The following is a 27,449-nucleotide window of genomic DNA, read 5'->3' as shown; positions in this document are numbered from 1 at the left end:
TTTAAACGTGCTGAGCACTTGGCTGCTTTTCCTTCAAAAATCCATCAAATTTAACCATTACACACACACACAAAGCTAATTTCAAACATTTTATATAATGATAATGAGCAACATGCACTCAGTCACATGTAACTACGGTAAATCATAAAATGTGAATCTGTGGCATCAATGGCTCCTCGCTGCTCCAGACTTCCACTTGATTGACAACGTACCAGCATTAGCAGTAAAGTTCTTTCAGAAGTGAAATATTTATCTTGGTCCTGTCTGTAATCCATCCCTCTGGTTTTTGTTGTCTTCAGGTTAAAGTCGAGATTCCTCTTTTGTCCTCACATGTCACAACACCGTTAACCAGCAGCTGCTGCAGAAAGGCCTCATGGGAATGCCTTCCCTATACCTGTGCTAAAAGCTTTTCCTTCAGGTGTGTGTGTGTGTATGTGTGTGTTAACCTTTGACAGCACTGGAGTTCAGATGCGTTAACACTGACTCGCTCACCGTGTTTGAAAATAGTTAAAGTGAAGGAGAAGAAAGGAAAGAAAGGGAGAAAGGAAAAAAAAAACAGAGGAAATCAAGGGGACAGACCCTTGGGCAGATGCTTTTTTCCCTCGTTCAAAGGATCCGCCGGATCAGCCGGAGACTTCAAGTGAAACCTGATAATGTTAGTGGTCAGAGAAACATTTACAGGTGGCATACACATTACTCTCTGTCGCTTTTCCTCGCTTTTTCCCCCATTTCTCCTTCTGCGAGACAGAAAATCTCAAACGCTTTTCTTTCCCCCGGGAAGACTTTGTTCTGAAGTGCTCTGGGATCATTGTTGTGGCTCTCCTTCAAGCGTGTTTCATTTTTAAACAGTTTCCTCTCTGTGATGCTCTCAGATATGCTCCTCTCTCTGAGAAGGCCGATAAACAGACAAACTATTTAACCGGTGAAAGACGAGATTTTTAGAATGATCGCAAGTCAAAGCCATATGTTCTCCTCTCTCTTTCTCTCCCTCGCGCTAATGAGTGTATTTCTCAGCTCCTCGGCGGATTAGGCGCGCAAAGAAAGAGCGAAGGAAAGAAAAGATCCAATTGAGAGACGCCGAGGTCCGCCGAGCTCAATGGAAGAGAAAAGCGGGTGAGAAAAAGGGGGCGAGAGGTAGAATGGCATGATCTGCAGGGGGCAGACCCTCACTCCAGGACCTTCCTCTCTTTCTGTCGTCTCTTTTTTTCCCTGTCCTCCTCCGCTCTGCCTTTGGGATTCAAATGCCGTCTCATTAGTTTTTATTGGATTGAAATGTTTCGTGAGGTCTGCGCTCACGTAGAGTTTGGTGGTGGGATTCGAGAGGCTAAGAGTGCGCCAAATAAGTTGTATCCTTTTGCCTTTCTTTCGCTCGGCTTTTCACAAGCTCATTCCCATCCCTCCTTCTGCGCCTGCTAATTGTGCTGTCGTCTTCACGCTTCAATTTGCGGTGAAACTGCTTAGAAGTTAAAATAAAGGAGCCGTTTTCTCTCTCTGCACACTTCAGTTCTCTGTTCGTGCTTTTCTGAGTGCAAATTGATGTGTTTGACTCTCATGAGAGACTAAAGGAATGGGGACACGTTTGAAATATTTATTTATGTCCAGCTTATGAAGACAATACAAAATTCAGTGCATAAGTAGTACATTTTCTACATGGAATGCATATGCATATGTCAATAATTTAATCACCAAAAAGAGAAACAACAGATTGCCAGTAAACTGAGATTAAAAATGGAAAATTTGAAAAATTGGATATTGGTGCATCGTCTTCTCATTCTCTGGACTTCCCCAAAATGGTTCTTGTTTTCAAATGGACACAAATTTCCATGTGCCAGTTGATATTCACAAACCTTTATTTTTTTTACATAATAATGTCCTTCTCTTAAAGTTCTTTGCTTACAGGGTCTGTCTCAGTCTCCTGCTATTGTGTTGTTTCCTGTGCTGGCTCCTGTTATCAGTGGAGATCTGCCTCTGTAGCTTTCTACAGCCTGGGACAAAAACACAAAGAGCCACTATACACACACACACACACACACACACACACACACAAGCACGCTTTCCCAGGCTTACCCCAGTTCAATGTATATTGGGTGTATATATATGGGTGTTTCAACAACTATGGGCACTTGGAATTTTAGGAAATAAACTCTCTTAAAACATTTTTTTACACTCTCACAATTTAATTTGTTTAACAACAGTGTACAACATGGGAAATTCAAGCATCTCAGAGTAACTTAAAAAAATAAGTCATTTTGTAATTTTTTTGGCTCCCACCCCGCATCCTCTTCAGCTCTACCTTTGGGATTCAAATGCCGTCTCATTAGCTTTTATTGGATCTAAATGGTTTGCAATTGATTGGATTGAAATTAATGCAAATTTTCTGAAACATTTCTACATTGTGTTTACTGACATTATGGAAATTATGGAAATGCTTGAAAGGGAAATTCCATTTCAAGCAAATTTTGGAATAAAATGAAAGAGAAAAAAAATATGACAAAATTGTTGGCCATGAAAATGATGCCTGTGGACAGTTTTAATTTGTGTGAAAATGAATATCATGTTAAATATTATTAAAGATGATAATAACTTATCTTTCATATTTTAAGATTGGAAATCTGGGATAGTAGAGAAATTATACTTACAAGAATAATGCATTTAACATGTAATGTGTACATACGTGTTTCTTTAGTTGATACTAATATAATAAGTATTGGGAATACTATATTGATCACTGTGATGTCTTTCCAATATAATTGTCCACATGTGAGCTCAGTGTAGGCATGGGCAAGACATAGACAAAGGCCTTTTTCTTACAAAGATAACAAACACACACACGCATACACACAAAGACAACACCCCTCCCCTGCCAAACTGCCCCTCGACCTCCCCTCTCACCCCCAAATCTACCCTCATTGTCACTAATCCCATCCCAAGATGTTATCAGCTGTGTGTGTGTGTGTTATCTGCTGCACTGGTTATCTTAGAATAGGTCAAAACAGCGGAATGCAGCTACCGGTAACTTTCACCTCAATTTAAACTTTAGCGTGCTCGTAAGCGTGCAGACACACACGTTTAAACACCCCAGCAAAGTGTTCAGACTCTTTCTGAAAATTACTGCCGATCTCTGCGGCATTCGTCCCACCGCCATTATGACGTTACCTCTCACTTGTTCACTGGGATTAAACCCTGAGAACTGATTACTCCTTTTTTGTTCCGTCGTCCACTCACCCTTGTTTTCTTTTCTCTTTTTCTCTAGCTAATAAGGATGACATGACCTAATCTAGGATCAGTACTCTTACCGCACTATTTTCTTGACCCCCTCTCTCTTCCTTTAGTCTTTCACCTCCTTTTTTCTCCGTCCCCCACCTCCTCTCAATCAGCTCACTTTCCCTTGTTCCCTCTTTCTTTCTTCTACTCACCCATCCACTTTTATATATAGTTTGTCTCTTTCAATTCCCTCACTATTCAAACACTATAATTGGTCATATGCTAGGCTAACATGTGAATTAGCTAATTGGCCTGTCTCGTATGTTTCGTTCATGCGTTCTTTGTTACATCTCAGTCACCCTGCGTCTGCATTAGTGTGAGAAACCGAGTGCTCGTGAAAGCACGCTAACGCTATGTTTTGTTTCTCTGTAATGAATTAGCGTATGTCTGGGAGCGACGGTATATCCTGACTCTTGTTATTCAACTCTCATTTTGTTATTTTTCTCCTGTGTAGCGTGTGATTGAAAGCTCTAGCTTTCCTCTCTCTCATGTGAACGAGGGATGACAGAGAGCTACATGAGCCTTGCCGACGAGAGGAAGGAAAATTAGACAAATACGGTGGATAAATACACAGAGCAGGTGTTGAACGAAAACAGTCATTAATATAATGCCACGTGTTTGATTTGGCTTATGAATATGCGGTTACATCGCTTCAGCATCTTACATCTGTATCAAATAGTATCATATAGTTCAAATCATACACAAATATGAGTTTGGCAACGTGCGTGTGAGTTTAAACAATTTAAAACAATGAAACGAATGTGATGACGTTGCTTGGGATCACAGTTTGTCTGAACTGGCAGTTATAAAAGAAAATCTAGAAACAATTGACTGCTTTTTTTAAAACCAGAATCCTTTTTCTTCTTGATTTGTGTCTTTGGGGCTCTTTTTTTGGCATTTTGACACATATTTATGTGATTTCTGAATATGTCAAACGCATAAAACATTCATTGTTTATGTCTGCATTTGTTTCAGAGTATAAACTTTACACACACAGAAACAATTCCCGAGATCTTCTGACAAAAGAGAGATTTCTTAATCTTCAGCTTGCAAGTTCTGATAGAGCGATATCAGATCAAATGCACATGCAACAGATGGACCGTATTGTGCTGGTTGTAAATATTTGCGAGGTCGTGACACGGGTATGAGAGAATGTGCGTTTTAATAGTGAAATCAGATTAGGCATAGATCACAATCCACACACACACAGTTTCCTGAGGGCTGCTGTAAGGGCAGGTGGAGTGATTTACTTCCCTTTGTTGTCATGAAACACAACCCTTCCCCCAGGCCTCACAGATAAAGAACTTCACACAAAAGTGTTGTTTTAAGATTACCAGATATATTTGTGCTAAAAAACAGTTATTGGTAACACAATAATTATTAAGTATTTGCCAAACATTATGTACTATGAATCGAAGCTGATTAGATTTTAATTGGCCTGTTTCCAGCTCAGAGTAAAAAACAAAAAACACTGCTATATATTTCACATTGTCACTATATATCTTGCAATTGCAGTATTTCTTATTACTGTGACCTAATAACCGAAATATATATATATATTTAATGTTTTTGAAAGGTATCTTCTGCTCACCAACACTCACTGTAAAAAGTGATAAGTTGACTTAACTTAAAAAAAATTGAGGAAACCCGTTGCCTTAAAATTATTAAGTAAATGATCATTTTAAAAAAAAAGTTAAGTGAACTTGACAATTCACTTAACATTTTTTTAATTATCATTTACTTAATAAGGCAATGGGTTTCAAGTAACTATTTTCTTGAATTGTTTACAATTTCAAGTAACTATTTTCTATTTTAAAATGTAATTTATTCTTGTGACAGCAAAGCTGAATTGAGCAGATACTCCGGTATTCAGTGGCACATGATATTTCAGAAATCATTCTAATATTCTGATTTGGTGCTCAGGAAACTTGAGCTTACCATTATGATTTTTTAGAAAGTTTATATAGAAATATTTTTGTGGAAACTGATATATATATATTTTTATATATATATTCTTTTGATACAACATTTTGTCCTCAATAGAAAATTCAAATGAACAGCATTAATTTTGTAGCAATATAAACGTCTTTACTGTCACTTTTGGTCAGTTTAATGTCTCAATAAAATTATTCATTAAAGAATCATACTTACTGCAAACTTTTGAGTTGTAGTGTATATCAGTATATGATTTCATATCTTGCAATCTGAGACTCCCCCTCATAGTCTGTATTTCCTAATTATATATACTTGCCTATATTTTTTCAGAATTGAAAATGATGCAACAAATTAAGCATAAATTTTAAATCCAAAGCTTGTCTGCCTATACTTCAATTTAAAAACAAGTTCAGTTGCTGCCTTAAATGTCAAGTATAGCCTTTAATCAATTTGGCTGTACAAGTAATTTCAACTTAAGTTATATCAAACTGATTGTTTTTTATTTTTATTATATTACAATTTTCTTTTTTTATTATATTATTTTGATGAGTTAAAGTAATGGAAAAACATGTTGCCATGACTTATTGATCAGATATACAGTGTATATATATATATATGTATATGTGTGTGTGTGTATATGTGTGTGTGTGTGTGTGTGTGTATGTATGTATGTATGTATGTGTGTGTATATTTTACACTGATTCCAGCAGTAGCTTAAAGATATTCAGTAAGAAGTTTAATTGATTCATTTCTACGTTCTCTATAACCAAATGATTATTTCAGGCATACACTCACCCATAATGGCATGATGGGATTGCAGATGGAGAGAGACACTGTGTGTGGAGTAGTTCAGTTCTGGCATATACATTTTTAACATTATTCATTGACTAAAGCATCTGCAAGACTATTTGTTAGCTTAATACTGGTTTCGTAAACTGTGCCACTGATGTTACTGAAAAATGTGACTCCAGGGGGCGCTGTTCAGTCATTTCTTAATGACTTTTTTTTTTAAAGAATGCTAATTGGCTTTATTAATGTCTCTGAAAAGATTCTAGGGTGGTTGAATGTGTCATACAAAGTTTATGCTAGTTACTTCGACATGTGGTTCGTCAAATAATGTAACACAATAGCGTAATATGGTTTCGATTGAGATATGTAGATATACTGATGTGTTTGCGGTTCCCCGAGGGTTGCCTGATGGGTCTAAATGAACTGTGGGCCATGTGTATGTTCTTTTATGTCAAGCGGTTCGTCTCATTCCGGTCATTCCTGTGATTAGCAATGCTAGCCAGGAGCCGTGTCGCTACAATGCGTTTCTCACGCACAGACAAGCAGCCTTTTGCTCTGCCCCTCGATTCCTTCTCTCCTTTTATTTCACGCCCTCTTTGCTTGGCAGGAGGGTCAGAAGAAAGGAGATTCACACTTTCATTCTCTCGTTCTTTTCCTTTCCTCCCCCTCGTTCCTGAGCATTCCTGCCGGTGGGACAACATTCCAGGGCTTTGTTTAGGGTCAGGACGGGCTCTGAGATGTTTAATGATGGGGTTAGCCCGACAACATCTCTCCTTTCTTTTATGAGAGACGGGGAGAGGGAATCTGAAGTGTGCAATCATGTGTTGTTATAACTTAAGGACACAGTTTCTGAAATGGATTGGATTACACACAAACACTAGCACATATCAGCAGACTTTAAATGAGGCATCGGTGAAAAAGGCAAATAGTCTCACACACTCAATTGCCTTAGGGATGCAGGTGTGAAAAGCAATAAAGCACTGTAAGAAACAGGGAGGTCTGGGCAATTTGAGGAATGCTCATGGTTCAGAACAAGTTATGCTCTATCAAAAGCATTTTGACAGCTTTCCAAATAACTCTGCTGAAGTCAATACATCTGATAACTTTCACATAATACATGCAAGGATACCAGAAGCCTCACATTTCAACTTTTAAATCCTCCTGAATACTATTTAGTTGCATTGTTGCAAAGTCTTTAACAGTGCAAATTGATATTGTCACAAATGCTAGCGTTAGATGTTAACTTGATAGAATATTTCTATAAAAGAAATAGCTCAACTAAAAGATTTTATTTAATAATAACATTTAAATTGATAAAATATAGGTCTGTTTCTCACACAAAGCTATTATATATTTTCATAAAAATGTATACTGATGTAATTTTTTTTTTTTTGTTAAGATGTTAATACTTTTATTCAGCAACGACACATTAAATTGATCAAAAGGGGCAGTAAATAGATTTATAATGTTACAAAAGATATGTATTTCAATTAAATGTTCTTTTCTATCCACCAAATAACTCTGAAAACAAAACAGTTCATGGTTTACATAAAAAATATGAAGCAACACATCCATTTTCAATATTGATGATTGTTGAAATGTTTCTTGAACACCAAGTTGGCATATTAGAATGATTTCTGAAGGATCATGTGACAGTAAAGACTAAAAATTCAGCTTTGCATCACAGGAATGATTGACATTTTTAAATATATTAAAAAAGTTATTTAACAGTTATTTTAAATTGTAATAATATTTCACAATTTCACAATTTTTTCTGTGTTTTTGATTAAATAAATGCAGCCTTTGTGAGCATATTACACTTCTTTAAAGCGGTGGTTGACTGTATTTTTTTTTTTTTTTCTAGGCTTGATTGTGTTTATGGGGTGCATTCTAACATGTTAATTCTTCATTAAAAAAAAAAAAAAAAAAAGCATTATTTTTCACATAATTTATCTTTATTCCACACCGCTCTTTCCCTTCTCTTATAAACGTGCTGATCATTTCCTGCTTTTATGAAGCCCCTCCCTCAGAAATACATGATGGGCTCAGAATGGTTAACTGGTCCAGTGTGTTGTGATTCGCTAAACCACCTCTAGTGCGCGTCTAAACGTCCCGCCCCTCAGCTCAGCGGCATGTGCTCCGGTTGTATTGTAAACAATGGCGTTGTCTGTATTGCTTATCAATTTGAGCCCGATTGAGACCCAGAGAATATTAGTGAAGAGGATTGCGCAAAACCTGTGCAAGCACAGCTCTTAATGGTATGTTTTTTTGTTTGTTGCTGTCTCATACTTTTAGATATGCTGTTATTTGTAAATGCTACTGCTTCTGTTAGCTTTTTAAATACAGTTTTATCCCGATTAAAGCTTTAATACAGTATGGCAACCGCACACCATGTATAACGCTTCTCATAGCTATGTGAAAATAAGTGTATAAATGGAACAGTTCATTGTTGGAGCTGAGCTGATGATCTGGATGAGTGAGAGGGAGAGATTACAGAGCAGAGCAGGGAGATGCGAGGAACAGGATTGAGAACCGCTGCTTTAGAACATTGATTTTGAAACTTGTGAATCCATTAGAATTGTTAGAAGACAGAATCACGATTCATATATGAATATATTTTTACGTGCACCCCTAGTTTTCTTAGTCTTCACTAACCTTAAGCCTCGACACCCCTTTAAAAAACATTCAAAAGTATTGGGTGAACTGTTTTTATAAATGGCAACTACTACGGTAGTACACATTGCACGCAATTATTATACCAAATAAATAGGTGACATTAACGACCAACAACATCTAAACCTCCTTCCTGGGTCTGCTTGGTTCCTGTTGTGTTCATTACAGCATTAGTTTGGTTCTCATGGCTGACCTTCTTGAGAAAGTCTCGAACACACACATACCTAAAATCAGACTTGGCCTGACCTTAAAGTGAAGAGAGTCATTCTCTCCAGGTATTCAAACACACAATAATAAATTACACACTTAAACACACAGCTCTCATAGCTTTGCCGTTTGTGATAAGCAGAGAATGTCCTTTAATCCGCTAAAAGCCCATTGAGTGAGTGAGAAAACGCCTGTGTGTTTTTTCTCTCTGCAGTAAGGCATGCGGAGTTTCACACAATATCTAACTTCCTGTCGCTGTGGCATTAATGCAGAAGCCCAACGGTGCACCAGCAGGGCCCACAATAACAATCGGGCATGCGAGAGACAGCTCCTCTCAGTTCACACACCACCTGTGTGTGTGTGTATGACCCTAAAAGCTCTCATTATAGGTGCAAGAGATTTCTGTGTTTGCCCACTGTACTCATAACACATGATAGTGTATCAGCAAAACAATGCTTGAAATTATCCCAGGTCGTTCATTGCAGATCTGCAGCATTGTCTTCTTTGCTTGCATCAAACAGTCAGATAATGATAACGAATTGAGAAGTGCCGAGACGAGCATGTGAGAAAGTAGATCAATGGATGGTTGCGACCCTCAAATATGGATGAGATGAGACTCAAAGAGAAATATTTAACACAATCTATAATCAATAAGAGTTAATGTTATCTGTGTGAACACTTATGCACCTCTTTGCTGACCTGATTTTGTTGACTGGACCCCAACTTTAAGGGAAAAATATAGATTGTCTGTGTCTTTAAACTACTGATGGTTAAGATCAAAGCTTTTAAATTTAAAAGCGAGAGGTGTTTATCAGATATTTATGAACTTTTTTATTTATTTATTCATATATTTATTTATTTTAGTCTATTTGATGTGTAAAGTGTGATGCCAGATAAACTGGTCTGTAAGATACTGGTCATCAAGACATCGCTCATGTGATTTCAGTAACTTCTACATTGTTTTAGAACCCTGCACTCTGTCCAGCTTGTACTTGTACTGTCTTTTTCACACACACAATCTTGCAGTACAAGAAAAATGCTTTAAATCTTTATTATCACTATTTAGACCTGTTGAACCGCACCTAAATTATTGTCTAGGGCCGACCTAATAACTCAACTCTACAGGGAGGTTATTTAATGGTGTACTTTGCTGGTCAGCATGAACTTTTCTCCAGTTCATATTCGCTCGTTGTGCAGATTTTAGTGAGACACAAATCTACTGGATGACTGTCCACTGCCCCAGGTGGTTTATGGGATGCAGGTGGGATAATCAGGTTTAACGCCTAAACACACACACACACACACCTGGGCAGGTGCTGCCCTACCTTGACACGAACACACTGTTTTTTCAAAATATAAATATATATATATATATAAACATTTATAATGCATTTGTTTATGTGCATATTTTATCTGTTTAATTTAGTTTATTTAATAGAAAAATCACAGAATCCAGGATTTATTTAACATTTATTTTAAATGTATTTATAATATTAATAATATAATAATAATATTAATCTATTTTGTACATTTTGTACAAAATGGCAGGAACATGAAGTAAATATTTTATGTAAACAGAATATGTCACTAAACCTGTTGCGACAAGGACCACAATTTGCATTCAAGGAAGCCCTGAGGTCAAGCATGTGGCCTGACGGCAGGTGTTGCATATTCTCTCATGCATTGCATGCTGGCACTTATATGCGGGCAACTCGAGACCTGAGTCTAGCGGGGGTCATTTCCTTATTCCACAACCCCATCTTTACTCTATTGTTTGCTGTCACCTCTCAGACTGTCATTGTCAATTCAAAATGGCATAGTAAAATGTGTATATGATGGGTCATTGGACATCCACATTTTCCCAGCTCTTCTTTTCCATTCAATGTTTCCTGGATGTGTCAGGAAAGTGGGGTTGTTTTCGGTCCGCTCAGAGGGGTGTCTGCATGAAACTCTTCCATCTTTGCTTTTCCCATGTCCTTTTACTCACATACCCGAGAGAGCAGTTTTCCTCTCTTGTCTATTACATGGAAAACTGCATCACCTTTTAATGCTTTTTCCCCCTTCTTCTTTTTTTTTTTTTTTTTTTTTTTTGAAGATAATTAATGCTAGTTTTGATTAGTGCTAAAATTCTGTGCTGCTGTCTGTATGTTTACTTATCTTTATTTTGAAATCACTTTGACGTTTTGCCTCATTCATGAAACAAGAGCAGAATGTATTTTAGTGTAAACTGTTTGTAAAAGCATTCTTATGTAAAACTTCCTTGTATCGTGCATGCTGCATATTACCGATATTAACTATATGGCTCCGCGTTATCGTCTGGGCAGAACTATTGTTCCAGCCACCAAAGACAGATTCACAAATAACCTGCCTGATTTATCTCAACTGCTCTGCTCTGTGTACCCATAAATACACGTGAACTAGACGAAATGACTAGCAACATGGGCACTATCTTCTCTAATACATTAGAAGCTGTTGCCCACCTCAATATGAAAAAGGTTAGAGAAAAACGTACTGCGTCATGGTACAACAGTTATACCCATTCTCTCAAGAAAGAAACTCGTAATCTTGAGCGCAAATGGAGAAAAACTAATTTGGAAGTTTTTAGAATTGCGTGGAAAAACAGTATGTCCAGCTATAGACAGGCTCTAAAAGCTGCCAGGGCAGAGCATATCCACAAACTCATAGATAATAACCAAAACAATCCAAGGTTTTTATTTAACACAGTGGCTAGATTAACAAATAAACAGACGCCACCCGATCTAAATATTCCCTCACAGTTTAATAGTAATGACTTTATGAATTTCTTCACTGATAAAATAGATAACATTAGAAATACAATAACAAATGTAGGTTCTACACCGTCTAGTACTTCAGTTTCATTCACAGCTCCCAAAGAAAAACTTCAGTGCTTTACAACTATAGGACAGGAAGAACTAAATAAATTTATCACTGCATCTAAACCAACAACATGTTTATTAGATCCTGTACCCACTAAACTACTGAAAGAGTTGTTACCTGTAGCAGAAGAACCGCTTCTCAATATTATTAACTCATCATTATCTTTAGGTCACGTCCCAAAACCATTCAAGCTGGCCGTTATTAAGCCTCTTATTAAGAAACCACAACTAGATTCTAGTAAACTGGCAAGTTACAGACCCATTTCAAATCTACCGTTTATGTCTAAAATTTAAAAAAAAAAGTTGTGTCTCCTCAACTGTGCTTCTTCTTGCAAAAAAATGATCTCTATGAAGAATTTCAGTCAGGTTTCAGGCCTCACCACAGCACAGAAACTGCACTTGTTAAAATTACAAATGACTTGCTTCTTGCGTCAGACCAAGGCTGCACCTCATTGCTAGTTTTACTTGATCTTAGTGCTGTGTTCGACACTATAGATCATGACATACTCATAGATCGATTACAAAACTATACGGGTATTCAAGGGCAGGCTTTAAGATGGTTTAGATCCTACCTATTCGATCGCTACCACTTTGTTTTTTTAAACGGGGAGCCATCTCAACTATCACCAGTAAAGTATGGAGTACCACAAGGATCTGTCCTAGGTCCTCTGCTATTTTCATTATACATGTTGCCCCTTGGTGATATTATTAGAAAATACAGGATTAGTTTTCATTGTTATGCTGATGATACTCAACTATATATATCAACAAGACCAGATGAAACTTCTGAACTATCTAAGCTAATAGATTGTGTTCAAAATGTAAAAGATTGGATGACCAATAATTTCCTCCTATTAAATTCGGATAAGACCGAGATATTACTTATTGGACCAAAAAACAGTACTCAGAATCTCTTGGATTACAATTTGCAACTAGACGGATGTACTGTTACTTCCTCTACAGTCAAAAATCTGGGTGTTATATTAGACAGCAACTTGTCCTTTGAAAATCATATCTCCCATGTTACAAAAACAGCATTCTTCCATCTTAGAAACATTGCCAAACTTCGAAGCATGCTACCTGTTTCAGATGCAGAAAAGCTAGTTCATGCATTCATGACCTCTAGATTGGACTATTGTAATGCACTGTTAGGTGGTTGTCCGGCATCTTCAATAAACAAGCTACAGATAGTCCAAAATGCAGCGGCTAGAGTCCTTACCAGGTCAAGAAAATATGATCATATTACCCCAATTTTACAGTCTCTGCACTGGCTACCTATTAAGTTCCGGATCAATTACAAAATACTATTACTTGCCTATAAGGCACTAAATGGTTTATCTCCTGCGTACCTAACTAGTCTTCTACCACGCTACAATCCAACCCGCTCCCTAAGGTCGCAAAATTCTGGACTTTTGGTAGTACCTAGGATAGCAAAATCCACTAAAGGAGGTAGAGCTTTTTCACATTTGGCACCCAAACTCTGGAATAGCCTTCCTGATAACGTTCGGGGTTCAGACACACTCTCTCTGTTTAAATCTAGATTAAAGACACCTCTTTAGTCAAGCATTCACATAATAATCTTGTACTGCATTTATATCTAATCAAATGTACATTATAATTCTTTAGATTGGGTTGAACAAATCATTTTTGCTTGAATAGAACAGCAGCTACGCTAATTATGTCTCTATCTGTTTCTCTGATTCTGCCACGGGATTAACATCTAGGAATTACTGAAGCGTCAGTCTGGATCCAACCCTTAAAAAGATCCGGGATGACCAAACACCTGAGAAGAGATGATGGCAACACCTCAGAGGACCACGGAGGATGCCAACCCTCAGACAACATACACAATTACCAAGTTAAGTCTGTCATAACTTAAATATATTGGGTTTCTTCTTCACATATGTATGTGTATATATGTGTGCATGTGTGCATATGTGTATGCATGTGTGTATATATATATATATATATATATATATGTGTATATGTATAGTAGAAACTTAATTTCCTGTAAAGCTGCTTTGCAACGATTTTATCGTAAAAAGCGCTATACAAATAAACTTGAATTGAATTGAATTGAATTTAATAAAATATTACATTCAAGTAATATACACAGAAATCATGCTCATGATTCATAGAGGCTCACTAAGTTTAATTGTGGCTCTTGGCTTTCGAGAAAACAAACCAAAAAAAAAAAGGTTAATTTGTGTGAGGCCTAGCCAGTTGACCCTAAATAATTACACAGATTCCCTGGTTTGGCTTTTTGACAAATGAAGGGTAACAGTGCATACAATCAATTAGAAACCTACTGTATCAATCTATCTGTCTTAGTCAATGACAAATTGGCAATAAATTGGCCCTTTTTTTTAAGCATTATCAATTATTATTAACATTTGAAAACTGTCCTTGTGTAACTCTGACAAGATAGCAGTTTCTAATATGATGCAACTATGCAGACTGCACTTTAGCTCCATGTTTTTGGTCATATGACAGATGAATAAAGCCCTTTTAAGTAGATGATAATATCTACCTCCTGTCCTGTCGATCGGACAATGATTAGAGAACGGCTTTGTTTGCTCGCTCATAAAGAAAGAAAAAAAGGGGAGAGAGGGAGAGTTCTAAGAAGATGAGGTCAGAGTTCAAAGCTGTCGGGGGTCAGAGGCAGAAGTTTGCTTCTGTGACAAGATGAGCTGCATTGAGGAGATTTGACCTTCTGTGACCTCCCTGTCACACTGGACGTTTACTAGAGAGGGCGATGACTTTAATGGACTCCAACCTGAGCACATATGTATGTGTGTGTGTGTGTATCACACTTTCTCCTTTCATGTTAAAGCTAAGAGAGAGACTCAACAGGGTGACTGTGAGAGAGTAAAAGTGGACCTGACAAGGCAGGATATTAACAAAAACACGTTTATGATTTCTGACATGTACATATAAAATTCACACATATACATATGAAAACACACACTCACACACATAGACACATCAAATATAAATGGATTTCATCCATCTGTCTGGTTTTTGGAAACCAGGAGTGGTAGGGTCGTGTATGTGTCAGCAGTGCTGTTCTGGACTTTGCTGCCCTCTAGTGGAAAACCAGCATCACACTGTCTTGATTTGTAACCTGGCCTATAGCTAGTTAGACAGACAAACAGATAGATTTTTATTACATTTAATGAATTTCTATGTCACATAGAGATTTTTGGAGCACATTGTTATTCATCATATATTCACGCTTACTGTATATATAGCATATAAGCTGATGGGCGTTAGTAAATGTGTGTGTGTTTAGTGAACAGGAGTTTCTCACGCCAGACCTCATAGACGTCTCTGTACTCACGGAGGGCTCCGTTTCCTGCTATTGAAACAACAGCCCTCTTCATTTCTGCTGCCCACTAGCCGCTGATGATTCACTCTATTAGTGACAAGATTTTTTAACAGACTCTTGCCTGTACATTTTCTTTCATACACAAACTAACTCACATAAACTACCGTTAAAGAACATTAAAAACTGTTCGTTTTAATTAATTGCAATATTTACAAGCAATTTCTGACTAAAAATTTATTTGTTACTATTTTCTTTTCAGTGCAGTAAAAACAGTAATATTGTGAAATATTATTACTGTTTAAAGTAATATTTTAAAATGTAATTTATTCTGGTGATGGCAAAACAGAATTTTCAGCATCATTACTCCAGTATTCAGTGTCACATGATCTTTCAGAAAGCATTCTAATATACTGATTTGGTACTTACTGTAATAGTGTCATTATTTCTTTTTCTTATTATGTTGAAAAGAGTTGTGCTGCTTAATATTTTTGTGGAACCCGTGATACCTTTTCTCAGGATGCTTTAATGAATAGAACGTTCAAATGGACCACTTATTTGAAATAGATATATTTTGTAACAATGTTAAAGTCTTAACTGTCACTTTTGATCAATGCAATGCATCCTTGCTGAATAAAAATGTTAATTAAAAAAAAAAAAAAAAAAAGACCCCAAACTTTTGAACACTAGTGTATTTATTGTATTCACTGCTTTTCAGACTACAAACACTCGACGCTCATCACAAATCGTAATAATGGGTTGCAATGGTGAAATGATAAAATATTGTACAAATAAGCTCAAAAGGAACAGCTTTCAAACAAGATTTCAGTTTGAGATTTGCGTAAGCATTTGGAATTCATGCCTAGGTTTAGGTTTGTACAATTACCTCATATAAATTCCCATGATTTTACCCTCTTATATGAATTATTAAGACTTGAGGCCTTGATTTTCTATCCCATTCTTCTCTTCTCTATCCCCTCCTCCACTCAATCTCTCTTTCTCTTTGTCTGATCAAAGAGCCCCAGTTCTGTCAATGTGAGGTGCTGTTTGGGATTAACACACCTCTGGTTCAGGGTTTAATCTAGACTCAGACATGGGAACTGAGTGCACTGGCCATATGTCCCGGCGGAGACACGGAAAGAGGTCTAACCACACCACCGGGCCTCGGCCTTAGACCTAAAAACTTTTAAAAATATTAATGACGAAAGGTGCTCTCTGAAACCTCTCTCTTCTTATTTGCTCAGGGCTTTGTTTCAAAAGTTGCTTGTTTATCAAGGGGCTTAAAGATCCTGTTCACCTGTCCTCACCGTTAAAGAGAAAGAAAAAGCCTTTTGGTCCCACTTCTCTTCCTCCGTCTCATTTAGCCGTTCGCTCTCTCTAAGATGAAGTGACAGAGCAAACATACATCACACAGCAGTGGAGTTCGAGTGTGACCGGGCCGGCTATTCACCCTGCGTGTTTCATAAACAGTGGATTAACCCCACTCGCACACAGCACCTCGCTCACAGGGTGACGCCTCTGCGGCCGTAATACAATCTGACATTGTTTGTGAACTCCAGCACATTCCTGCCTCCTAATTCTCTTTCTGTCTAACTGTCCCCCACCTCCTGCACGCTGAAACATTAGCTCATGTCCACGCTTTCATTCTTTGAAGAGGGAAGGTTTGCCAATATGATTAATACAGGTCTTTACAGGGATTTAGAAAAGGGGACAAAAGGATGAAATAAAACCTTCATTCAGAATGAGTGAAATTAGGCAAGCGTTATTGTCCACAAGTCAGAGGGTTGAGAATAAATTATTACTTATTTTTAATTATCAAAGAAAGAGACATAAAAGAATCAGAAAGCTTCATTGGTGTTGTACGTATGAAATGTATGTATTTTAATATGCGTAATATTAATTACACATTATTATTAACAATACTGAGAGATCTGTAATCAGTAAAATACACATATATTATAGCTCTGTTAAATTTGTCTTTTTGAAAATAAAATAAAATTAATTTTATTAATTAATTAATAAAAATCAAGGGATGTCAGCCTTTTTGTAATAAAGTAGTATTTTGTTTTGGTTTATGTGCTATGCATAATCCATTTTTTTTTGTCACTTATTCATTGGACTGATCAATACTATAGTACTGCACTATGCTTATAGTGTCATATTACCTGCTTAGGCTGCCTTAAGCTCTACAAAAGACCCTACTGCAATACTGGTATGAGTGAATCTGACAAAGCCTGTCTGGATCATATTTCACCCTGAAATCGTATCATGAGGAGTCAAATTTTCCTTGATACTTTAAGATATAATGGCTATCATATAGCCAGCTATCAAGTAACTTTTCAAAACTCGGAAAGAAAATTCCACTAAGAAGAGAAATTCTCTTTCGGTGTGATCTTAACAGTGCACACGATTCAGTTTATTGTGGATTGATTTATAAACCTGTAATATAAAAATAATAAAAGAAAATATTTAAAACTAACCAACTAATAAAAAGTACATACTATGATCTAAATAGTGGCATGCATGAGATTCTCGTGTTGTGAGTGAGTGTTTGTCTCCATCTAGTGGCCGAATTCAAGTACACTACACAGATGCGGTTGTGTATTGTTTTTATTCATTTATTGGTTGTATGTTATGGGTGCAAAAATCCAGAAAAATCATGAGTTGTTGTTGTTGTTAAAAAGGTCGAATTCGGTTATATGATGTAATTTACATAATGAAATGTATTGTTTGTAATGTAATGTAATGTATGTATATGTTTTCTCTATAAAATGAAGGTCACCATCTAGTGGCTCAACTGTGCTCTGCACTCACTATTACATTTAACCTCCTCAGCTCGTTATTGTTTGATTGTAACCCTTTAAATTAAAAATTGAATTATTATTAAACTTATTTGATTTATAAGTTACTATTAAATAATTACTTTATAATGCAACCTTTTTTTATGTTACAATATACAAAATATTACCTTTATTAAATAGATAAGTAATGAACTAAATATTCACCAATAAAGGTTTATTCAGGTGCTGCTGCTGCTTCTTCTTCCTCTTCCTCTTTCTTCTTCTTCTTCTTCTTATCATCATCATCATCATCATCATCATCTAGCCCCTAGATATAATTTGGGTCCCTTATTTTAGTTTAGTGCAAAATTAAAAAGGCTAAAAGTGGAGAGAGGCTTCAAACCGCATGCTATTATACTATTTCCTGTATGAACTGAGCCAAATAAGGTTATGTTGCACCAAATGCATATTTTAAATATACACCCTCAGACAGCTGAAATGGAAATAATTGCAAGTGAACTGGTTAGACATAAAAAAAGAGTAATAAAGAAAAAGAAAAAGAAAAACAAAAAAGAAATATATATATATATATATATATATATATATATATATATATATATATATAATAAAAGAAAGCACAAAAGAAACATCATTACATTACATAAATTTGCTGTAGTTTTAGGAGAACAATATAATGTGGGCAGTCATCACTGTAATATTATGTCAATCATTTAGAAATCACGTCCTTCAACCTTAATATAGACGTGAAAACCAAGTTTTTTGGCCCCAAAACCAGGCCTAATTTAACCAATCTTCTCCAAAATAAGAGTCAGTCTCATCACTTCTGTGGAGATGTCTCAGGCTGAAATGGTGCTGATCTCCTTTCAAAAACTGCTTCTTGTGAGATCACAGCGGCCATCTTGATTAAAACTGTTGTGACAGGCCTCAGGAAGTGAAGAGTGTGTAATAGCAGAAGCCCCATGTATGCACTAATGCTTGCACATCTTGAGAGACGTAGAGTTTGAGTGTCCCATGTGACTTGTACACTTCCTCCAAACGACACTTTCTCTCTCTGTCTTTGCTGAAACAGGTTTTGAGCAGTTTTTTTTTTTGGAATACGACCGAGAACCAGGTACGTACGTCCACTTTATTCATATTTTTAGCAGCAGCAGTGGGCAATGACAGAATATATGAAATTAACGGAGATGATGCGACGAGAATAAATGTTTTTTGGGTGTCAGCTGCTTACTGATGTTTGCTTACATTTTCTCTGCATGTTTCTAAGTTAGATCTGTATTGCGTATCAGGTAAAAGATAACTGAAAAAAAATATGTGTAGAAAGATATATGTAGAGTGACAGATATGTGTTATTTTACATGCATATCTGTAGCAAATTTGTATGTATATACATTTAAATGCATGCATATGCCATTATATGATATAATAGTATTATTGACCTTGATATATGGCGATATGTCAGGTCAGAAGTTCAACATATTTTGTTTCTGAAATGTCTGATGAAAAGTATTGATTGTATGTGAACTAAATCTTTTCCCTGAGCTTCCCTGGCAAAATGTCAGACCTGATAATTCGAATGTTTAAAATATGAATATTTTCTTAAATTATAACTTTTATTGGAATTTAATTCCCTTATACAGAGGAGATTGCAGACTGTTGCCCACTGTTAAAACCATTGTGAAAAAAGCAACTTGTCATGCACGGCTGAAAGTGGCACTGTTTCCGTAGTGCTTTTTTTTTTTTGAAGATTTATTTATTTCCTGTCGTGCTAGCATGTGCTATCATAGCAACGGTGGATTTCATGGTTTGCCAACTACAGGAATATTTTAAATATAAATATACACATAATCAGAGTCTTTGTATTGCCACAGATGGACAAATAATAGTAATCAAATGAAATAAAAAAGAATAATATCAATATAATTAGGAAAAATAAGGATAATTAGATATTAGAATATGCTTAATGTAATGTGATTTTTGCATCATTCTGTAAATGGCCACTGATCTTGATATCTGTACACTGTGATCATGACATATTTACTAATTATAGTTCATCTTAAAGAAAATGACAAAAAAAAAAAAAAAAAAAGAAAGAAGGAAAGAAAGTAGACTAGCGGTTTTCAGAATTGTCACCGTTTAAAACCTGCTATAATAATGAAAAAAAAAAATGGCTGTTAGTGTGAAATGCACTGTAGACTTGCAAGAGTAGGCTGTTTATTTTGAAGTAAACCATTTGACAAGTGAAGGCAAATTATCAAAATAGGAAAAACTTTTATTAACTTTTATTCAAGTTTAAGTGTGTGTGTGTGTGTGTGTGTGCGTCTATCCTAAAATGTGATACCTCAGATGCTGTAAAAAAAAAAAAAAACATGACACAGATGAGTTCCTCCACTCTCTGCTTGATGGTGCAATAGCGCTGGTGTTGAAACGTTCACAAGAAACATTTGACATAAAAATCTGCTTACAGACAGCAAAATAAATAATGACACAATATTGAAATATGTCAAAGAAAACAACTGATTGTAGTCTATATATCACTATATGTAAACATTTTTATACAATTGTTATTGTAGCTTAGATGAAAATGATTCAGGATGTGAATTCAGTCCATGTCTTGAAAAGACCAGTAGCATTTTGATATATTAAATTTTTTTTTAATGATTTTATCAATGTGACTGAACTGCAATGGAATTGCCCGCAATTCTAGTTTGATGTCTCCAGTAACAGAGTTTTGTTAACAAGATATATTTAAAATAATTTTACAGAGGCATATGCTACTACAAAACCAATGCTAGTTAAGAAAGGGGCTAGTTGTCACACAGGGAAGTTGTCACCAGGCCTAATCATACGCAAATGTAATGTATGTAAATTGCCATACAGGATATGAAAAATATTGTCATGTGAAGTAAAAACATGCATGAAACATATAGAAATTAGAACTATTTCATATATTATTCTATATATCTAGTCCATATAAATATGTAGCCTATATGTTTTTATATGTGTTTATATTTTTATGTGTTATAAATTCATTTCTGGGCATATAAATCATGTAAAACCCATTTCTATATGTTAATATTATATAAGTAAATATAAATGATAGACCAGTATTCATATAAATGAATAAATAAAAGCACATTTTTTGTATATATGTTGTTTTAATAAAGTTATTTATATACACACACACACACACACACACACACACATATACACTAGTCAACATTTGAAGTCGATCAAAACCTTTCATCAAAGTTGTCCTAAAACCTAAAACCAAACTGCGTTCTTATCTTAGGACAACTTTGATGAACTTTTTTGATCCACTTCAAATGTTGACTACTATATGTGACCCTGGACCACAAAAGCAGTCTTTAAGTGTCAATTTTTCGAAATTGAGATTTATACATCAGCTGAAAGCTGACTACATAATATTTCTTTTGATGTATGGTTTGTTATGATCGGACGATATTTGTCTGAGATACAACTATTTGAAAAACTGGAATCTGAGGGTGCAAAAAAATCTAAATATTGAGAAAATCGCCTTTAAAGTTGTCCAAATGAAGTTCTTAGCAATGCATATTACTAATCAAAAATTAAGTTTTGATATATTTACGATAAGCAATTTACAAAATATCTTCATGGAACATGATCTTTACTTAAATGATTTTTGGCATGAAAGAAAAATGGATAATTTTGGCCCATACAATGTATTTTTGGCTATTGCTACAAATATACCTCAGCGACTTAAGACTGGTTTTGTGGTCCAGGGTCATATATATATATATATATATATATATATATATATATATATCTATATGCAGCAAAATAAATAATGACACAATATTGAAATATGTCAAAGAAAACAACCAATGTAGTCTATATATTACTATTTGCAAATCATATATCCGTTTATAGGTAACACATATAGGGCAATATATGTCATATATTACATTTCTGTATGGACATATCTCAGTATCTATAACATTTTCAGACAAAAGTTCAGTTACACAAAGGTGTGTTTTCTCTAGTTGTGGATTTGAATGTTGCTTTTAAACTCCTAGTTCAAAATGATATTCTGTTCTCGAAGATAAAATAAGCTGCTGTTTAAACAAGCGAACACAAAATCACACCGGAATACATTCAGAAAAATGTCAAAAGGTCATTTTTAACAAGAAGTTAAAGTGTGTTCTCAGAACAGGGATATTTTTCATAAATATTAGGTTGGAGCAAGTTGTCACATGCTTTTATTTGTTAAATGTAATTTAATGCAAATAATTATTGAAATTTTGGTTTGCTAACACAATGCTTTGATTATTTTTTTGTGTCTGACTCATGCATAGTTTATATTTTGAGCCAATGAAAATAACAAATGACAGATTTTGTATTATTGCTATGTTTTTCCCCTCAGTATCACAGCGATGCAGAAGCAGCCAGCAATGGTGCTTCCTGGAGCCGTTCAGTTGAGGATCAAGAGCTCTCAAAGCAGCACTGGAGAGAGACTCAGCCAGACAAAGTCTATGGTCCTACCAGAACCTGACACACTACAGAAACCTGTGAGCATGAGCGCAATCACACGGTCCAGGACCAATTAAATGATTTTCTGTTTTATGGCCCCTCTGTCCATTCTGGAAATACATGCTGCACGAGTGAGTGCATTACATGCAACACCTAATTTGCAGCTTCCTGTTGCAATGGCTGTTTTTAGAAACAGACACAGAACAGCAGAGGGCAGGCCAGCACTGCTGCACAGGACCGGCTGCTTTCACTGCTGTGAAAATGTAGCCATTTTCACCAACCGAAAAAACTGCAACACAAAACATGCACTGCATCTGTGTTGCTTGTTACTCTTATAATATAATAATTTTGTGTCATAGTCTATATTTTTATGATGCCTAAGAATAAAAAAAAAAAAAAAAAAAACGAACCAAATTGTAATTTTAATCAGAATTATAATGGAATATGATATGTGCATGGAATTAAATTAAATATTAGATTACTTACAAATATGTAAAACTAGTAAACATGCATGTAAATTACATTTTGTGCAGTGACTAACCTGATCAAATCAACCAACCTGAAAAGACATGATCTGTAGTTTAATAGAATGTTGCATATAAATGTATCCAAAAGCATATAAATATATAAAATATTATATTATATATTACAGGATTTATATTACAAAAAATTGTGGTCATAATTTATACTCCCTAATTTCAAACAGGCAACAGAATATTATTTGGGTGAGAGATATTCATTTAGCAACACATGCTCTTTGTTCAGATCAACCGTCACCGGAGGAACCAGTCTCAGCATAACGTTGATGGTTCTGTTGGGCCGCAGGTATGATCTGTCGTACCTCCTCCATTACCACAATTGGGTCTTTAAATGTTTCAGCGAGAAGAGCCTGCAACGACTGATTTACACTCACAAAAGTTCATAATATAATAATTATTTTGAAGAACGGAAATCTGAGCCGTGTAAACAGAGTTTAGTATTTCATTACACAATAAATTTAAAGCCTGGTTTCAAAACTCCTTGTTCTTTTTTTTTTTTTTAACCAGTAAAATAAAAGAAAATGCAGCAGCCAACCAGACTGTTTCCAAACCTTTTTTTTTTTTTTTTTTAAAGCTACTATAGTTTTTAAATTCTGGAAGACTAAGTATGTTTGTGTTTGTGTACTGTTTACAGACTATTTTAAAAGGAGAATATTTGAACAAAGCCAAAATTGCTGAAGGAGGAAAGAAATTACGGTATGTCTGTCTGTCTATCAATCAATCAATTTATCTATCAATTTATCAGTTTTACCTACATTTAAAGATGATTTTCACAGGAAAAACTGGACTTCAACCTGGGTTGTTCTTTGCTCCAATCGACTATTGTTCTATAAAGAGAGCAAACAAGAAGCCGTGGCAAATTTGGTAAGACCACAACACATATTTACACACACCAACAAACAGAGCAACTGCACCTGTATTTAGGTTAAAAAAAAAATATGTGAAACAGATAAACCCTACCTTTATAACAAAACAAAAAAAAAAAGTGTAAAATCATAAAACTGAAACATAAAATAAACAGCAGAATTTAATGAATAGCTACAGATGTGCATTAAGCAGCATAACTGTTAGCGACTGGGTGGGGAAGCATAATGATTTCCATATTTGTCTCACTTCTTAACTTCGCCTTTGATCCCGACTATTTAAAACTGCTGAAAAAAGAAATATTTACCCGTCATGCTCAGGACTCTCCAGCCATATTATTATTCTGCTGATTTGAGCAGCATGTGGCCGTGATAGAGACAGGAGGCTCGGATGAGAAGAGGTTTGCTACCTTCACAGGCCTGTCATGCTTGTAAATGGTATGTTGAGGCCATCGATGGGGTCGACTCATATTAGTTTCAACATCACTCATGGTCAAGTGGCCATAAAGCCCCCGAGCTCTCTGCCATTTCTGTGGGCAATACACACAGAGGTCATCAGGATGAAGTTAAGTATTTTTGCCACCTCATTAAAACCGTAGGACTGGATGAAATGCCCCTTTACTAATGTGGAGCATTTTTATTATTTCTCATGCAAAGCATTTTATATATAAGTGTGAAAATCTCCTGACAAATGCGATCTATTATTATATAATATTAGGAGATCTGTCCTGTATGAAATCATTGTGCTCGTCAGTTGTTTATTATTTCACAGAGTCACGTAAGAGACACGAGAAACGTGGTGTTTCTATTTAGTATCTTGGCAAACGTGTTCAAATAATTGTACTTTCTCCACAGAAACCAGGTGGTAAACCAGATGGTGTGGATCTGTGTGGGGCTGTAATCGAGTGGACAACAGAGAAATCCAGCCGAAAACACGTGATTCAGGTAGGACAGTGGGACGCGACGAGCCAAAGTTCATCCTTTCATCTGTTTATCATCTATTAGAGCAAGCAAAAACTACGCAAATGCTAATAACTGCACTTGAATCTTAGTATATAATGTAGATTGTCTAAATCTTGATAGTGAAGATTTGACAGAAGTGCAAATAACAACTCGGGCTCTCTGCTTGGTCTTTAATAATCTATCTCAAATCTCAAACTTTGTAAGATCACAGCTTAACCAAGTTGCTCAATACATTTCTGAAGTCTCAAGGGATTGAAACGTCTACTGAGAAACCCAATTGCTTAGCGTCCAAGGCTTTTACCAGGCCAACGGCGCAAGAACTGTCGGAGCTGGTGTCATACCTCTCAAAAACCTTCAAGAGAAAATATACGCAGTCTTTTATCTGCAGACAATGACTGGATGGATCTTTCAGGGTTCGAAGTTCTTTAACGTCCAAAAGCATTTCCTGACATTTCTGTCGTGAAGACTTTTCATTAGGATTTATGTAAAGCGAGATAATCTTTGGACTGGTGTTTTGGGTGCTCCAAACGCTTATCAATAAACTGATAGCAGAGTTAGCTCACATAATGAGGCAAAGCGAGGATAAAAAGCCGATTTCATCGCGAAATTATAATATCTTATCGCTGCCACTGTACTTGCTGTCCAGTATTTTGCCCAGAAATCTTTTTTTTTTTTCTGCAGGAGAGATTAAAAAGGCATTAAACAGTAATCTTAAATAATCCCAAACTCTCACACAGAAAAAGTGCTTGTAATGACGGTACCAAGCCATTTCGTAGTCTGCCACCGCTGTCAATCAACCTCAACCGGGATTAGAAATTAGTGTGGAGGCTCGTTAATTCAGCAGCGTGGAGAGTTAGATTTGCAATCTGTGAGGCATTCAGCCGAGGTCTCGAAGATCTGCTCGGCTTAGGGCAAGACAAAACACTTGTGTCAGATGAGGGATAGTTGTGATTAAGGAAGTTCACGTTCTTTCATTGGAGGTTTTGATCAGTGTCTTAAGCATCTGGAGTTGACTTTCATTCCTTTTTGTGCTTCTGTCACTGCCGATATTAACCTTAAATGCTGGTGCAGATCCTTATATCTCTACTAATACCAGGATTACAGCATTTATCAGTTGAAACTTAGCAGCCTTGAATCGCAATCACAATGTTGGAGGTGCTGTATTTAGCATTTTTGCAAATGAACATATTTAAAATGGCCATAAATTTGGAAATTGTGCACAAGTGTGCAAAGGGCCAGAATATAACTTTTGCTTAAGACATGAACTGCTGTTCAAAAGTTTGGGGTCTGTAAAAAAAAAAAAAAAATGTTTCACCAAGGCTTCATTCATTTGATCACGACTACAATTAAAGCAGTAATGTTGGGAAATATTATTATTAAATTTAAAATAGCTGTTTTCCATTTTAGTTTATTTAAAAATGTTATTTATTGATGAAGCAAACCTGAATTTTTAGCTGTTTCAGCAATTACTCCAGTCTTTGGTGTCACATGATCCTTCAGAAATCATTCTAATATGATACATTGATACATTTTTTACCCAATATTCTCTGATAAATATTATAGTTTTGCTTTTTTGTGAAACAGAAAACTTTTGAGGCATTGTAAATGCCTTCACTGTCACTTTTGATCAATGTAATATAAATCTTTCATTCTTCTGTGATGTGTGGCAAAGCACATAACGTTTATGTCAAGTATTGAGTAAAAATCAAGATACACTTCTTCGTTTCTTGAACTAAGAATTTCATTCACTAGAAATTCTCATCACGCTGTTGTTCAGCGGTTTGACTCACACAGCCTTTCTGGTTCATTTAAAAGGGTTATGAACCCAGGGAGCCATATGCATTTATCACTTTCAAAGCTCCCACAAAACTAAATCTGTTTTCCTACACACAGATGAAACTCTAGAGCTGCTGAGAACACCACGTTTCTTTAAAAGAAAGACCACTGAAACAACTGATTCTAGCATGTATGCACTTATACACATTTGTGCAAATCACATCAAACTTGACACAGAACTAAAATCATGATCCTTGATCCTGCATTTCTAATTTTATATTTTAATTTTAATTTTATGTCTTGAAGGAATAGTTCACCCAAAATTGTGAATTCTGCCATCATTAACTTACCTTATTTCAAACCGTGTAATTTTTGTATTATACTATCATAATATATATATTTCTTAATTAACTGTTTATATATATATATTTTTTTTTTTTTTTTTTTTTTAATCAATATCAACACTGGTTCCAAACCTGTATGACTTTCTTTCTGCTATGAAAAACAAAAGAAGATTTTTTGAAAAATGTGGGTGTTTTTTGTCCATACAATTAAAGATAATGTGGTTCAATGTTGTTTCCATACAATTAAAGTCTGTGTGGTTCAACATCATCTTGGACCCCTTTGACTCATTGTATGGACAAAAACAGTTGAAACATTGTAAGAAAGTCTGCTTTTGTTTTTTTGTTTTTTGCAGCTGAAAGAAAGTTATACAGGTTTTGAACTACATAAGGGAGAGAGTAAACGATGACAGAAATCTTACCTGTGAGAAACAAATCAAATACAGATTATTTTTCTTGTACTAAACAACCCATGGAAAAGTATTATCTTCCAAAACATTCATCCTGGAAACCAAAGAACTCTCCCGCACAGCCTATCAGTTTTCAATACAGCAGGAAACAAAAAAA

The 27,449-nt window shown here is 35.6% G+C and overlaps 1 protein-coding gene across 3 annotated transcripts in view; it reads left to right on the top strand.

Moving 5' to 3' along the window:
* The first annotated feature begins 11,046 nt into the window (after nucleotides 1-11,046).
* arhgap15 (Rho GTPase activating protein 15) overlaps nucleotides 11,047-27,449 on the top strand; it is a 45,873-nt gene continuing 29,470 nt past the window's right edge. The window contains exons 1-7 of one of the 3 annotated variants that reach the window (XM_058787204.1): nucleotides 11,047-13,624; nucleotides 18,961-19,002; nucleotides 22,294-22,438; nucleotides 23,166-23,225; nucleotides 23,574-23,635; nucleotides 23,716-23,803; nucleotides 24,658-24,747. In XM_058787204.1, the coding sequence (XP_058643187.1) occupies nucleotides 22,304-22,438; nucleotides 23,166-23,225; nucleotides 23,574-23,635; nucleotides 23,716-23,803; nucleotides 24,658-24,747 (435 nt within the window). In that variant the 5' untranslated portion in view covers nucleotides 11,047-13,624; nucleotides 18,961-19,002; nucleotides 22,294-22,303. Of the gene's footprint in view, nucleotides 13,625-18,692; nucleotides 19,003-22,293; nucleotides 22,439-23,165; nucleotides 23,226-23,573; nucleotides 23,636-23,715; nucleotides 23,804-24,657; nucleotides 24,748-27,449 lie in introns of those variants that run through there. The other 2 variants (XM_058787203.1, XM_058787205.1) reach the window with 2 other exon arrangements.

Source organism: Onychostoma macrolepis, chromosome 09, assembly GCF_012432095.1.
Source record: "Onychostoma macrolepis isolate SWU-2019 chromosome 09, ASM1243209v1, whole genome shotgun sequence".
Lineage (NCBI taxonomy): Eukaryota > Metazoa > Chordata > Actinopteri > Cypriniformes > Cyprinidae > Onychostoma > Onychostoma macrolepis.
Note: the sequence above shows the minus strand (reverse complement) of the source record. Positions and strands in the feature narration are given on the sequence as shown.